This window comes from Nothobranchius furzeri, chromosome 7, assembly GCF_043380555.1.
Source record: "Nothobranchius furzeri strain GRZ-AD chromosome 7, NfurGRZ-RIMD1, whole genome shotgun sequence".
Lineage (NCBI taxonomy): Eukaryota > Metazoa > Chordata > Actinopteri > Cyprinodontiformes > Nothobranchiidae > Nothobranchius > Nothobranchius furzeri.
The window spans coordinates 68,581,451-68,593,295 of record NC_091747.1 but is presented as its reverse complement, the minus strand read 5'-3'; the positions used below and the strand labels follow the sequence as shown (position 1 = coordinate 68,593,295).

At 44.0% G+C, this 11,845-nt stretch overlaps 1 protein-coding gene across 2 annotated transcripts in view; it reads left to right on the top strand.

Moving 5' to 3' along the window:
- The first annotated feature begins 301 nt into the window (after nt 1-301).
- Nucleotides 302-11,845, top strand: part of LOC107382355 (zinc finger protein 638) — a 35,547-nt gene continuing 24,003 nt past the window's right edge. For both annotated transcript variants that reach the window (XM_054751825.2, XM_015954472.3), the window contains exons 1-4: nt 302-1,833; nt 9,053-9,114; nt 9,288-9,317; nt 10,441-10,619. In XM_054751825.2, the coding sequence (XP_054607800.2) occupies nt 526-1,833; nt 9,053-9,114; nt 9,288-9,317; nt 10,441-10,619 (1,579 nt within the window). In that variant the 5' untranslated portion in view covers nt 302-525. The remainder of the gene's footprint in view (nt 1,834-9,052; nt 9,115-9,287; nt 9,318-10,440; nt 10,620-11,845) is intronic.

Below are 11,845 nucleotides of genomic sequence, written 5' to 3'. Positions count from 1 at the left end.
TCTAAACATTGGGCACATTTACAAAAAGGGTTACAATGGTTACAATACAGAGTTGCTTTTCTATGGAGACAGTATAGTCAGAATCGGGATAAACGTTTATGAAATGTGTGCTGGATTAAAGGAAAACGTCTTATAGCTGCTGTTGAAATGAATTTTGAGTCTTGTGTAATGTAATAGTATATTTCTGCTTTCCACCTCAGCCTCGCCGTGCACACAGACAGTTATTCACAACTTTATCCCACCCTTTGTTCGGAGCACAGTCCCGCACTCTTCATCGCCAGTCCTACGAGAGAGACCCGCCTCATTTTTGGACCTGTGGTTGTGAAGGCAGCTGTACAAATTGCTCAGATCAAGACTCAAACACAGATTGCTTTTAAAGCATTCAACATCATCTGCAATCAATTGCCAAAGTGCGATTTCAGCTGTGTGTCCTCACCTGACCCACCCGTCTTCTGACTAGACAGCAGGTGTCTGCTGTGAGCTCATACAGCAACACAACGTTTAACTGTTCTGCTATCTGCTGCAATGTATCACCAGCAACCACCACAACGGGGACCACAGCCTTTTTCAAACACACCTAGACCGTCTCATCACCAGCCACCTCCAAGGCAGCATCCAAATCGCAACACCGGGCAGGGGATAGGCTTCCAGTTTTCTCGTCCTAACCAGCTTCCTGATGAGCTAGAGTCAGCCCTGGCTATCAGAGGTGGTGGAGATATGGATCACCGCCAAATTGATCACATGAACCAACCAAACCCACACCAGAACCAAGGGCCAGGCTCTGGGATCAGTCAACATCGAGGCTATGGTTCCAACCCTTTATCAATTCCTGCTGATAATCCACCTGGACACCAGCAAGGAGTGGACTGGTCAGGCTACCAATCAGCCAACACACTCTTTTCTAGTAATCCATCAAGCGCTAACCTCCAGCAGGGACAACAGCAATCTCAGAGCAACCAATCAGGAGCCAGAACGCTAAACTGGAATCACCCTGACTTAACATCGACACAATCCCAGCAGTCACATGGCACTGGAGGTGGGGGGGAAGGTCAGGGGTTGTACACCCCAGAGAGTGCAGGAAGCATCTTGGCTAGCTTTGGACTGTCAAAAGACGACTTGGAGGTGTTGAGTCACTATCCTGATGATCAGCTGACTCCAGACACTTTACCGTTCATTCTTCGTGATATCCAAATCAACAAGTCGGACAAGGACAAAACTCTGGCTTCCACATCCTCATTTTCACGCAACATTCACGATATACCAACGGGTCCTTCGTGCTCTTCCCATTCTCCGGAGGTTCTCAGCCTTCTGACTGTCACACAGATGGCAGGTAAAGTCATTGACTATGGTCATGCCAGTCGGGTAAAGGACAAAACTGCTACCATAGAGACTTTCAAACGAGAGCAGTTGTCCAGTGAGAGGACAGTGAAAATGTATCCAACAGCTTCTTCACCATGTCCAAGCGCAGATAAAACTGAAAGACATCAAGTTCATTTAGAGCACAAGAACCCAAGCAAGCATGAAGATAAAGACTATCGCACAATGAGCAGAGAAAGAAACAAGAGTAGTCGGTCACCTGAGAGAGAATTTACACCCAAATCTCGTAATCTGGACAGAGACTATAGACATGAGAGCTCCAAGCCAAGGCCGCCATCTGAATCCAGAAGTGAGGATTCTTCTAGACGGAGTCTTTCCTCTTCATCTGCCTCAAGACCTCATGGCAGCAGCAAGAAGTTACCTACTCCCACCATGATAAGTGATTTTGAAGCTGCGTCTCCAAAGGTCTATCCTCATACCTGCTCCCTGTGCCACATACAGTGTGATCAGGAAACGGTGAGTACTACCACGTCCTCGTATGAATGTTCTAGTTTTATTTAGCGAATCATTCTTCAGGGAAACAGTCAAGACGAAATCTGTTAATCACTCATTTGTGTATAAACATATATTTCTCACACACACAAAATGTGTTTTTAAAACATTTTTTGGGGAAAAAAACACCTAATATTTCACAACATTCAGTGGGGTGATTTGAAAGCAATAATTATTTGGGTTCATATGAATATTTCTTAACCACAAATGGTGACGATTGCTTGACAGGAACCGCTGAAGATGCTGTGATAGACATCGTGAAAGTAGGAATACTACAGATTACAAGAGAACACCCCAAGTCCAGTAATTGTTATAGTCAGTTGAAGATGTAGGGGGAGGACCTACTCAAAACAATGACAGCAGAATAAAAATGGCTTCTTGTTTAAAAAAACAAAATATCGTGGACTTTTTAGCCATTTTGGAGTGTTTTTCTGTGTTAAAAGGTAAAAATGAGCATGCTGCATTGTCTGTCACTTCACTTTGTGATTGGCTACATGCAACAGGCAGCATGTTTGTTTTTCCTCAATAAATTGGACCAAGACAATCCAACACTTTGAATATCCCTAATGTATGATCAGTGCTGTACTGACATATTTCACAGAAGACCAGAGGGCTTAAAACTTACCAGACACATTTAGATTCCTTACTAAAAGGAAAGATGGGGTCAAAAATTGGCTTGATTATCTTGCAGAGTGTAGTGGGCCTAAAGCCTACTACACACTGGAAGCATCAGCAGCGTGGAACGGCAGTCGAATGTCACTGATTCAAATACGGAGGTGATTCAAACCAGCCCATAGAGGAACAACATCATTTATGACATCTAACAACGACATCAAATGTGATTTCCCTTTTTTGGGTGTAATGGCAAATGGCATAAACTTAAAGAATTCTGTGAGGATAGCGGAAATCTTGAGGGATTTGGTGATCTCGCGATTTGAGTGAGGAGCACAGAAAACGACTTGTGGTTGAGACCCTCCCGGTGTGCCCTGGAGTGCAGCGATTGTCACGAGTAAACCTTTCCGCTGCTGTTCTGCCCCGCTGATGCTTCCAGTGTGCAGTAGGGGTAAGTGTTTTGCTGTTTGTAAAAGGCTCCAATCTAAAGTCACAGCAGTATGTTTTTCAAAACGGTCAATTTTTCATCTCATGGATATTTATTGGGGGTGTAACACTACACTACAGCTAAAATCCCTATTCTATACATGCCTTAGGAGGTAGCCCTCATGGCACATCCTTTATTGCCACAAAGATTAGTTTTCATCTCTTTTTAGTTAGGCAACGGGACATATGCTGGTTGTAAGAGCCACAGACCTGCAAATCATGCTCATGGTCATCTTTTATCATCAAGACTCTGTTAATGACGTATTAATTGTTTACGATGGCCGAACAATGCATAATTTGATAAGAAACCCAGCAAACTGCAAGCAAAATACACTGTTGTGTCAGTGACTTTACAGCGATCCCTCATACTAAGCATGTATGTGGCTACTGTGGAGGGCAAACTCCCCTTTAACAGGAAGTTATATGTCCATGTGGGAAATCAATACATGTTTATGCCATACAAAACATTTCCAGTATGAATACATGTGCCCTTACACCCCAAATACAATTCATTACATTATTATTCTCATAATTACTGCACAACATTGTCAGAATAGTCATTTTCTTATGTCACCGGTACCTCTTGGGTGGATTCAACTTTAACACAGAAACACATTGTAAAATGGCCAAATCCTGCCCGATATACTGTACACTGTTTAGATATGGGATCACAACTTCGTCATATGTTTGTTCTAGACTACAGCTAATTTTCTGTTAGGAGAGTCATTTATTGGTCATGATAACAGATATTCAGACAGTGAAGCTGGTCTGAACTAAAAAAAAGCATTTTTGACTAAGCCATCATACATTGTATGCATGTCTCTGTTGTTGGAAACGAGGAAGCTATAGAATCACTTTATACTTCTGTTGCTGCTTTACATTTTGTGAACTGAAAGAGCTGTTGTATAAAGGACGAGTTCACACTGGGATCTATGGAACACATCTGTGTGGTCCTTTTGCCAAATTTAGAGGAATTACCCAGATTGTATCAGCAGTCAGAGAGACGTATAGTATAGTTGATCATAGTAAGGTTAGACTTAAATAAAGTGCTCAAATCACAAATGTTTCACAGTTTGGTTAGAAAACATTTTCTGCTGTTGATTTTATTAGTGTTGAATATGTTTGACTGGGTTTATACATTGTTATAGAATCTCAAACAGACTTTTTTTCCTGTGAGGATGGGTATCTGTGTGTTGGGGAAGTGTCCATTAACCTTGATGAAAAAAAATAATTTCTACTGTTTGAGTTTTTGGGGGTATTTCCTACTTTCATTAATTACGGTTGTGAGTCTTAGAACAAGTTTCTATTCTGAGTCGTGTTCATTACTAATAAAGTAGGATGGCTTCTCTCTATTTTTCAAACTGAAATCTAGATAAAGTATTTTTGAAAAACTGATATACACTAAAATCGCAAATAAAACAACCACACCCTATATAACTGTTATAAATGTATTTTTTCATGATAGAAATAAAATACAAGTTCCAGTGACTTTCCAGAATGCTGGTGTTTAGAAAAAAGGATGATTTAAGATTTTGTTCCAGCCAGTTTTTAAGACTAAATTTCTCTGAAATATGCTGACGTATGCTTTGGGAGTTGCGATCATGATGCAGCGTGTCTTGTTGGGGAGAGATGTTGTGCAGGCTGACTCACAGAAATCAGTCCTGTGTGATCCAGGCTTAAGAGGACCAGGAAATCTTATCTTCCAGTCAATTTCCACATCCCAGAATTTACCCTGAAGTTCCGACAGTGGAAACATGCCTATAGTTGGTTGTTGGTACCAGAACTTGCTAATCTACAGGGATTTGAACCCAAAAACTTCTCTAAGGTCTACAGAGACATAGTTAATAGAAAGAGAACAACAGTTCAGCACTGGTTATTTCCATGGTCTGCAGAAGCTCAACAGCAGCTCTACAGGTCCTTCTCAAATAATTAGCATATTGTGATAAAGTTAAATATTTTCTGTAATGTTCTGATAAACATCAGACTTTCATATATATTAGATTCATTACACACAACTGAAGTAGTTCAAGCCTTTTATTGTTTCTAATATTGATGATTTTGTAGGGCTGTAGCGAAGCCTCGACGAAGTCGACTGCTCGATTCTAAAAATTTGTCGACGTCAGATCCGGAAGTCGACGCACCGCGCCCACTTGTTGCATCCCCAGGAGTTTGTAAATAGAGGAAGAATCTGCCTGTTTTTCCTCTAGTTCGCCCTCTTCTCCGCCTTCACTATCATCTCCGCCAAATACCGAAGACCCGGAACAACGTCCGTCCACTACTAGATTATTTTCCTGTTTTGCCCGCCTTCGTCTCCCGGCAACGGACAACAACTTCCGGGGTCAGATGCGCTGCTCCGTCTCTACCGCAGATGTAGAAAATCACCGGGAGCGCTTCTCCCTTCATTAAGGAGCTTCTTTCAGACATGAGGAGAGCTGTTTTGGTGGTAGCAGTCTCTCCTCCGTGCTGGTCTGTTTGCTGCTGGGTGTTTTTGGTTTATTTAAACTTGGTAACTTGAACTTAACGTTGGTAAAGCTACTGTTAGCATCTTCGCTAACAGCTTCTTGCGTTGGGATAAGCCGTTACGTTTTGGTTTAGAGTTCATCTTTTTTGTGGTGTAGATCTCCCTTTTATTACATTTAGAGTGTTGTGGGTTTTCGGTTTAGTGTAAAATATCACCTGAGTTTGGTTTAACCCGTAAGACCACTCGCCTCACGCACATAAGTGACCAAAACAAAGCAGCATGGAGACACTCCATCTTCTACCACCTCTCAGGCAGCAGCCTGCACTCCCAAGTTCTACACGTCACCAGAACATAACCAACCGCAACACAATAAACGCAGTGTTATACAAAATGGAAGGCCTGTAGTGTTTATTCTCTTACAGTAAGAATTTATCAATTTTTTTGAGGAATTTATTTGAGATTTTCTGGTTTTTGTTAATTGTGCAATAGAAAAATAATCATTAGATTAATTTTCTAAATAGTCATTAGAATAGTCGACTATTCGATAAAATAATCGTCAGAATAATCGTTTTAAAAATAATCGTTTACCCCCAGCCCTATGATTTTGCCATACAGCTCATGAAACCCCAAAATTCCTATCAGATAATTAGCATATCATGAAAAGGTTCTCTAAACGAGCTATTAACCTAATCATCTGAATCAACTAATTAACTCTAAACACCTGCAAAAGATTCCTGAGGCTTTTAAAAACTCCCAGCCTGGTTCATTACTCAAAACCGCAATCATGGGTAAGACTGCCGTCCAGAAGGCCATCATTGACACTCTCAAGCAAGAGGGTAAAGGTTGGTTTATGCTTGACGCGTCTGCGAGGTCCGCACGGCTCCGCGCGGAAAAGTTGCGTCATTTTAACAACCACACCGCGCCTCCGCACGGCCCAAAATTTCCGCAACGCGTACCTAGGAAATTTTCTAACCACGCGGACGGTCGGACGTGGAAAAACATGGTGGTCCGGCAAGAACTAGTATGGCAGAGGTTCGTAAATACAGACATTTGTATGATTCAGCTCTCAGAGATCACCGTGATCAACATGTTGTTAATTCTTGGGGAGAAATAGCTCGCACTGTCGGAAAAGACGAGGACGCTGTTAAAAATGCTGGAATGCCATGTTGTAAACAGTAATTTCTACTTCTACTATGGTGTAGTGTTGGATGCATGCCGTAGAGCTCCATGCTGCCCCCTACAGTTTGGGAGAATATTGGCTCAGCGCAGAGACAAGCCGCATGAACCATAAACGCTGCGAGTTGTGAAGCTCGTTCCAGCCGCGAGCCGCATAACTCACAAAGTGAATGCGTCAAGCATAAACCAAGCTTTAGACACAGAAAGAAATTTCTGAACGAATAGGCTGTTCCCAGAGTGCTGAATCAAGGCACCTCAGTGGAAAGTCTGTGGGAAGGAAAAAGTGTGGCAGAAAACGCTGCACAATGAGAAGAGGTGACCGGACCCTGAGGAAAATTGTGGAGAAGGACCGATTCCAGACCTCGGGGGACCTGCAGAAGCAGTGGACTGAGTCTGGAGTAGAAACATCCAGAGCCACCGTGTACAGGCGTGTGCAGGAAATGGGCTACAGGTGCCGCATTCCCCAGGTCAAGCCACTTTTGAACCAGAAACAGCGGCAGAAGCGCCTGACCTGGGCTACAGAGAAGCAGCACTGGACTGTTGCTCAGTGGTCCAAAGTAATTTTTTCAGAGGAAAGCAAATTTTGCACGTCATTCAGAAATCAAGATGCCAGACTCTGGAGGAAGACTGGGCAGAGGGGAATGCCAACATGCCTGAAGTCCAGTGTCAAGTACCCACAGTCAGTGATGGTCTGGGGTGCCATGTCAGCTGCTGGTGTTGGTCCACTGTGTTTTATCAAGGGCAGGGTCAATGCAGCTCGCTATCAGGAGATTTTGGAGTACTTCTTGCTTCCATCTGCTGAAAAGCTTTATGGAGATGAATATTTCATTTTTCAGCATGACCTGGCACCTGCTCACAGTGCCAACACCACTGGTAAATGGTTTACTGACCATGGTATTACTGTGCTCAGTTGGCCTGCCAACTCTCCTGACCTGAACCCCGTAGAGAATCTGTGGGATATTGTGAAGCAAAAGTTGAGTGACGCAATACCCAACACTCTGGATGAGCTTAAGGCCGCTATCGAAGCATCCTGGGCCTCCATAACACCTCAGCAGTGCCACAGGCTGATCGCCTGCATGCCACGTCGCATTGAAGCAGACATTTCTGCAAAAGGATTCCCGACCAAGTATTGAGTGCATAACTGAGCATAATTATTTGAAGGTTGACTTTTTTTGTATTAAAAACACTTCGTTTATTGGTCGGATTAAATATGCTAATTATTTGAGATAGGAATTTTGGGTTTTCATGAGCTGTACGCCAAAATCATCAATATTAGAAACAATAAAAGGCTTGAACTACTTCAGTTGTGTGTAATAAATCAAATATGTATGAAAGTCTAATGTTTATCAGTACATTACAGACAATAATGAACTTCATCACAATATGCTAACTTTTTGAGAAGGACCTGTATTTGGACTCCCAACAGTAGAAGAGCACACCAGGTGTCTCTGCCGTCAGCCAAGAACCGGAAACAAAGGCCACAATTCCCTTAGGATCACCAGAACTGGACCAGAAGAGACTGGAAAAACCATTTCTGGTCTGAGTCCAGATTTCTGCTGTTGGGTAAGAATTTGGTTTCACCAACATGAACGCACGGATCCATCGATCTCTAAGTGCCACCTGAGTGTGGTTGAAACACCACAGCCTTCCTGAGTATTGTTGCTGACCATGTCCATCCTTTTACAACCACGTGGACCCATTTTCTGATGGCTACTTCCAGCAGGATTATGCATCATGCCACAAAGCTCAGATAATCATGAACTGATTTCTGGAACATGACTATGAGTTCACTGGACTGTAACGGCCACCAGTCACCAGATCTCAGTCTAGTCCAGAACCTTCAGGATGTTGTGGAACGGGAGGTTCTCATGGATGGAACTGTGTGAAGCTCTCGTCAGTTTTGACCAGAACGTCTGAAGAGCATTTACAACTGCTTGTTTGAATTATGACATGAACAATTATGATCATTTTAAAGGTACAAGAGGATCCAGCTTGGTAAATAGTAAAAGTCTTGTATTTGATAAAGCATCTTCATGGGCTCTACATCCCCCAAAGGCAATTTACGACACACCCCTGCACATATACATGTTGGTGGACTACTTTGTTGCCACAGCCACACTTAAAATGAAGCAAGGCTGCCAAACACAGGCGCCACCACTTCATGCTCTAACCACTACAAGCAGGCATGGTGCTAGCATAGTGTACCTAATAAAGTGGTCAGTGTATGTACATGTTGATAATGAAGATCCATCATTGATCTGAAAATGGTGGCAAAAATACCTAAAAGATATGTTCTGTGACTATTATGTTCTGTGACTATTGCTAACATCATCTTCACACCAATAGTGACGAAATTTCTTTGTTTCCGTTTCCATTTATCAGCTCCGATTAATGTCTCCAACCTCTTTCTGTTTATTTCTATTCATTCACTCATTCATTTCACTCCAGGACTGGGTCAACCACGTCAACACTGTCGATCACACAGCTGCCCGCAGAGACCTGCGCAACAAGTGAGGATCTTTTCATGTGGTGCCAAAGCCTTTGTTCCTTTATGGTTCAGTATAGTTTAAGTAGAGATGAGTAAAGATTAACATGGAAATGTTTGGTGTCTCTGAGAGGGCTGTGTATGAAGAAGATAGCAGTTTAAATCTTAACTGAGAGATGATTGTATTTGTGTTTGAAGGTACCCTGACTGGAGGCCAAATCCACAAAGGTCAGTGTGATTACTTTAGCTGATGAAGCCAGTAGAAGTTGATTCCTTAACTTCAATTAATTATTTATTATCAGGTGGGTGGGTGGGGTATAGCTTTAGTGGCATTGGAAATTGTCTTAAAGTGTCTTTCCCAAGAACACAAAAACGGCAGATGACTGAGCTACCGCTGGCCTAGGAAGCATGGCTGCCATACACAGAAACTATGGGCATCACACTTTTCCTTCAGTTTTGATAACTTTACTATCAGCCCCCTCATTGAAACCATTGCGCTTTGGTGTTAAGCGAGTTTTTTTTCTCTTCTGCCCGTTCTTCTGCCCGTTCTGTCGATTATGCGTTTCCCCACTGTAAGATGCATGCATCTGACATAGGGCCTTGTAAAGCAGTGATTCCCAGCAAGGGGTACGCGTAGTGGTCTGTGAGCGCATTACAGGGGGTAAAACCCGGAAAAACCCGAAGTCTGGTGTTGAACAGAGAGACATCCTCAGTTAACAACAGTAAGTTGTGTGCGTTAAAAGCTCGTTAACACTGATTCCCTTAAATGCCGTTCATTTTTTTAACACACGATAAACACACAGACTCCAACAGACTATGATTTCGTTTGAACAAATTTGTATAAACCTCCAACCTTATTTGATATTGTCAATAAAGCATGTTTTGCTTGTATTTTATTTAAATATCTTCACTTTAAGTTATTTTATGCAGATTTTTGTTTTGCGTTGTTTGGAGAATGAATCATAACACAACATAAAAACTACTTCAAACGTTTGGTATTTTATTTAAAGATAAGTTTTGAACGTTAAATGGTCTTTAAGTGGTATTCTATACCTTTTAGAAGTATTTGTTCTGTTGTTCTTATGTGAGATTATTCAAAACAGTCTTTTTGACATAAGCAGAAATAAATAATATATTGTGATATGTATTTTAGGCCACATGGCCCATTCCTACCCAAATGAAAACTAAACCAGCAACCCTCCAGTCATGAGGCGGGCACTCAACCCCTCTGCTACCGTCGGCCCTACACACAATCATTATTTAACACAGACACATGGTGCTGTATGAGACGTTTCTGAAGAAGCCTCACTGGTCCCTTTTGAAACAATACATGTTCTGTTTTCCATCATAGTGGACGTCATGGAGGTCATGCTCTGTGGGACCACAAGGATGGCTCTGCCTTTGACTCCGGGTCTCGATCCCGCTCTCGCTCTCCACACCTTCCAAAGGGCAGGTATCGGGGGAGATTCTATAGGCCACTTGAAAGGCCTTACTCCCCCTATCGCCAGCCACGGCCCCACAACTACCCAGGTAGACACGTTTCAAGTGTATTTCTCGTTAGCATCAAAATATGTCCTGCAGCTGGGTGGTGGTGTAGATGTCCTGCAGCTGGGTGGTGGTGTAGATGTCCTGCAGCTGGGTGGTGGTGTAGATGTCCTGCAGCTGGGTGATGGGGGTGTAGATGTCCTGTAGCTGGGTGGTGGTGGTGTAGATGTCCTGCAGCTGGGTGGTGGTGTAGATGTCCTGCAGCTGGGTGATGGGGGTGTAGATGTCCTGCAGCTGGGTGGTGGTGGTGTAGATGTCCTGTAGCTGGGTGATGGGGGTGTAGATGTCCTGCAGCTGGGTGGTGGTGGTGTAGATGTAGCTGGGTGATGGGGGTGTAGATGTCCTGCAGCTGGGTGGTGGTGGTGTAGATGTCCTCTGGCTGGGTGATGGGGGTGTAGATGTCCTGTAGCTGGGTGATGGGGGTGTAGATGTCCTGTAGCTGGGTGATGGGGGTGTAGATGTCCTGTAGCTGGGTGATGGGGGTGTAGATGTCCTGTAGCTGGGTGATGGGGGTGTAGATGTCCTGCAGCTGGGTGATGGGGGTGTAGATGTCCTGTAGCTGGGTGATGGGGGTGTAGATGTCCTGTTGTTGGGTGGTGATGGGGGTGTAGATGTCCTGTTGTTGGGTGGTGATGGGGGTGTAGATGTCCTGTTGTTGGGTGGTGATGGGGGTGTAGATGTCCTGTAGCTGGGTGATGGGGGTGTAGATGTCCTGTAGCTGGGTGATGGGGGTGTAGATGTCCTGCAGCTGGGTGATGGGGGTGTAGATGTCCTGTTGTTGGGTGGTGATGGGGGTGTAGATGTCCTGTTGTTGGGTGGTGGTGGTGGTGTAGATGTCCTGTTGTTGGGTGGTGGTGGTGGTGTAGATGTCCTGCAGCTGGGTGATGGGGGTGTAGATGTCCTGCAGCTGGGTGGTGGTGGTGTAGATGTCCTCTAGCTGGGTGGTGGTGGTGTAGATGTCCTGCAGCTGGGTGATGGGGGTGTAGATGTCCTGCAGCTGGGTGATGGGGGTGTAGATGTCCTGTAGCTGGGTGATGGGGGTGTAGATGTCCTGTAGCTGGGTGGTGGTGGTGTAGATGTCCTGTAGTTGGGTGGTGGTGGTGTAGATGTCCTCTGGCTGGGTGGTGGTGGTGTAGATGTCCTGTAGTTGGGTGGTGGTGGTGTAGATGTCCTCTGGCTGGGTGGTGGTGGTGTAGATGTCCTGTAGTTGG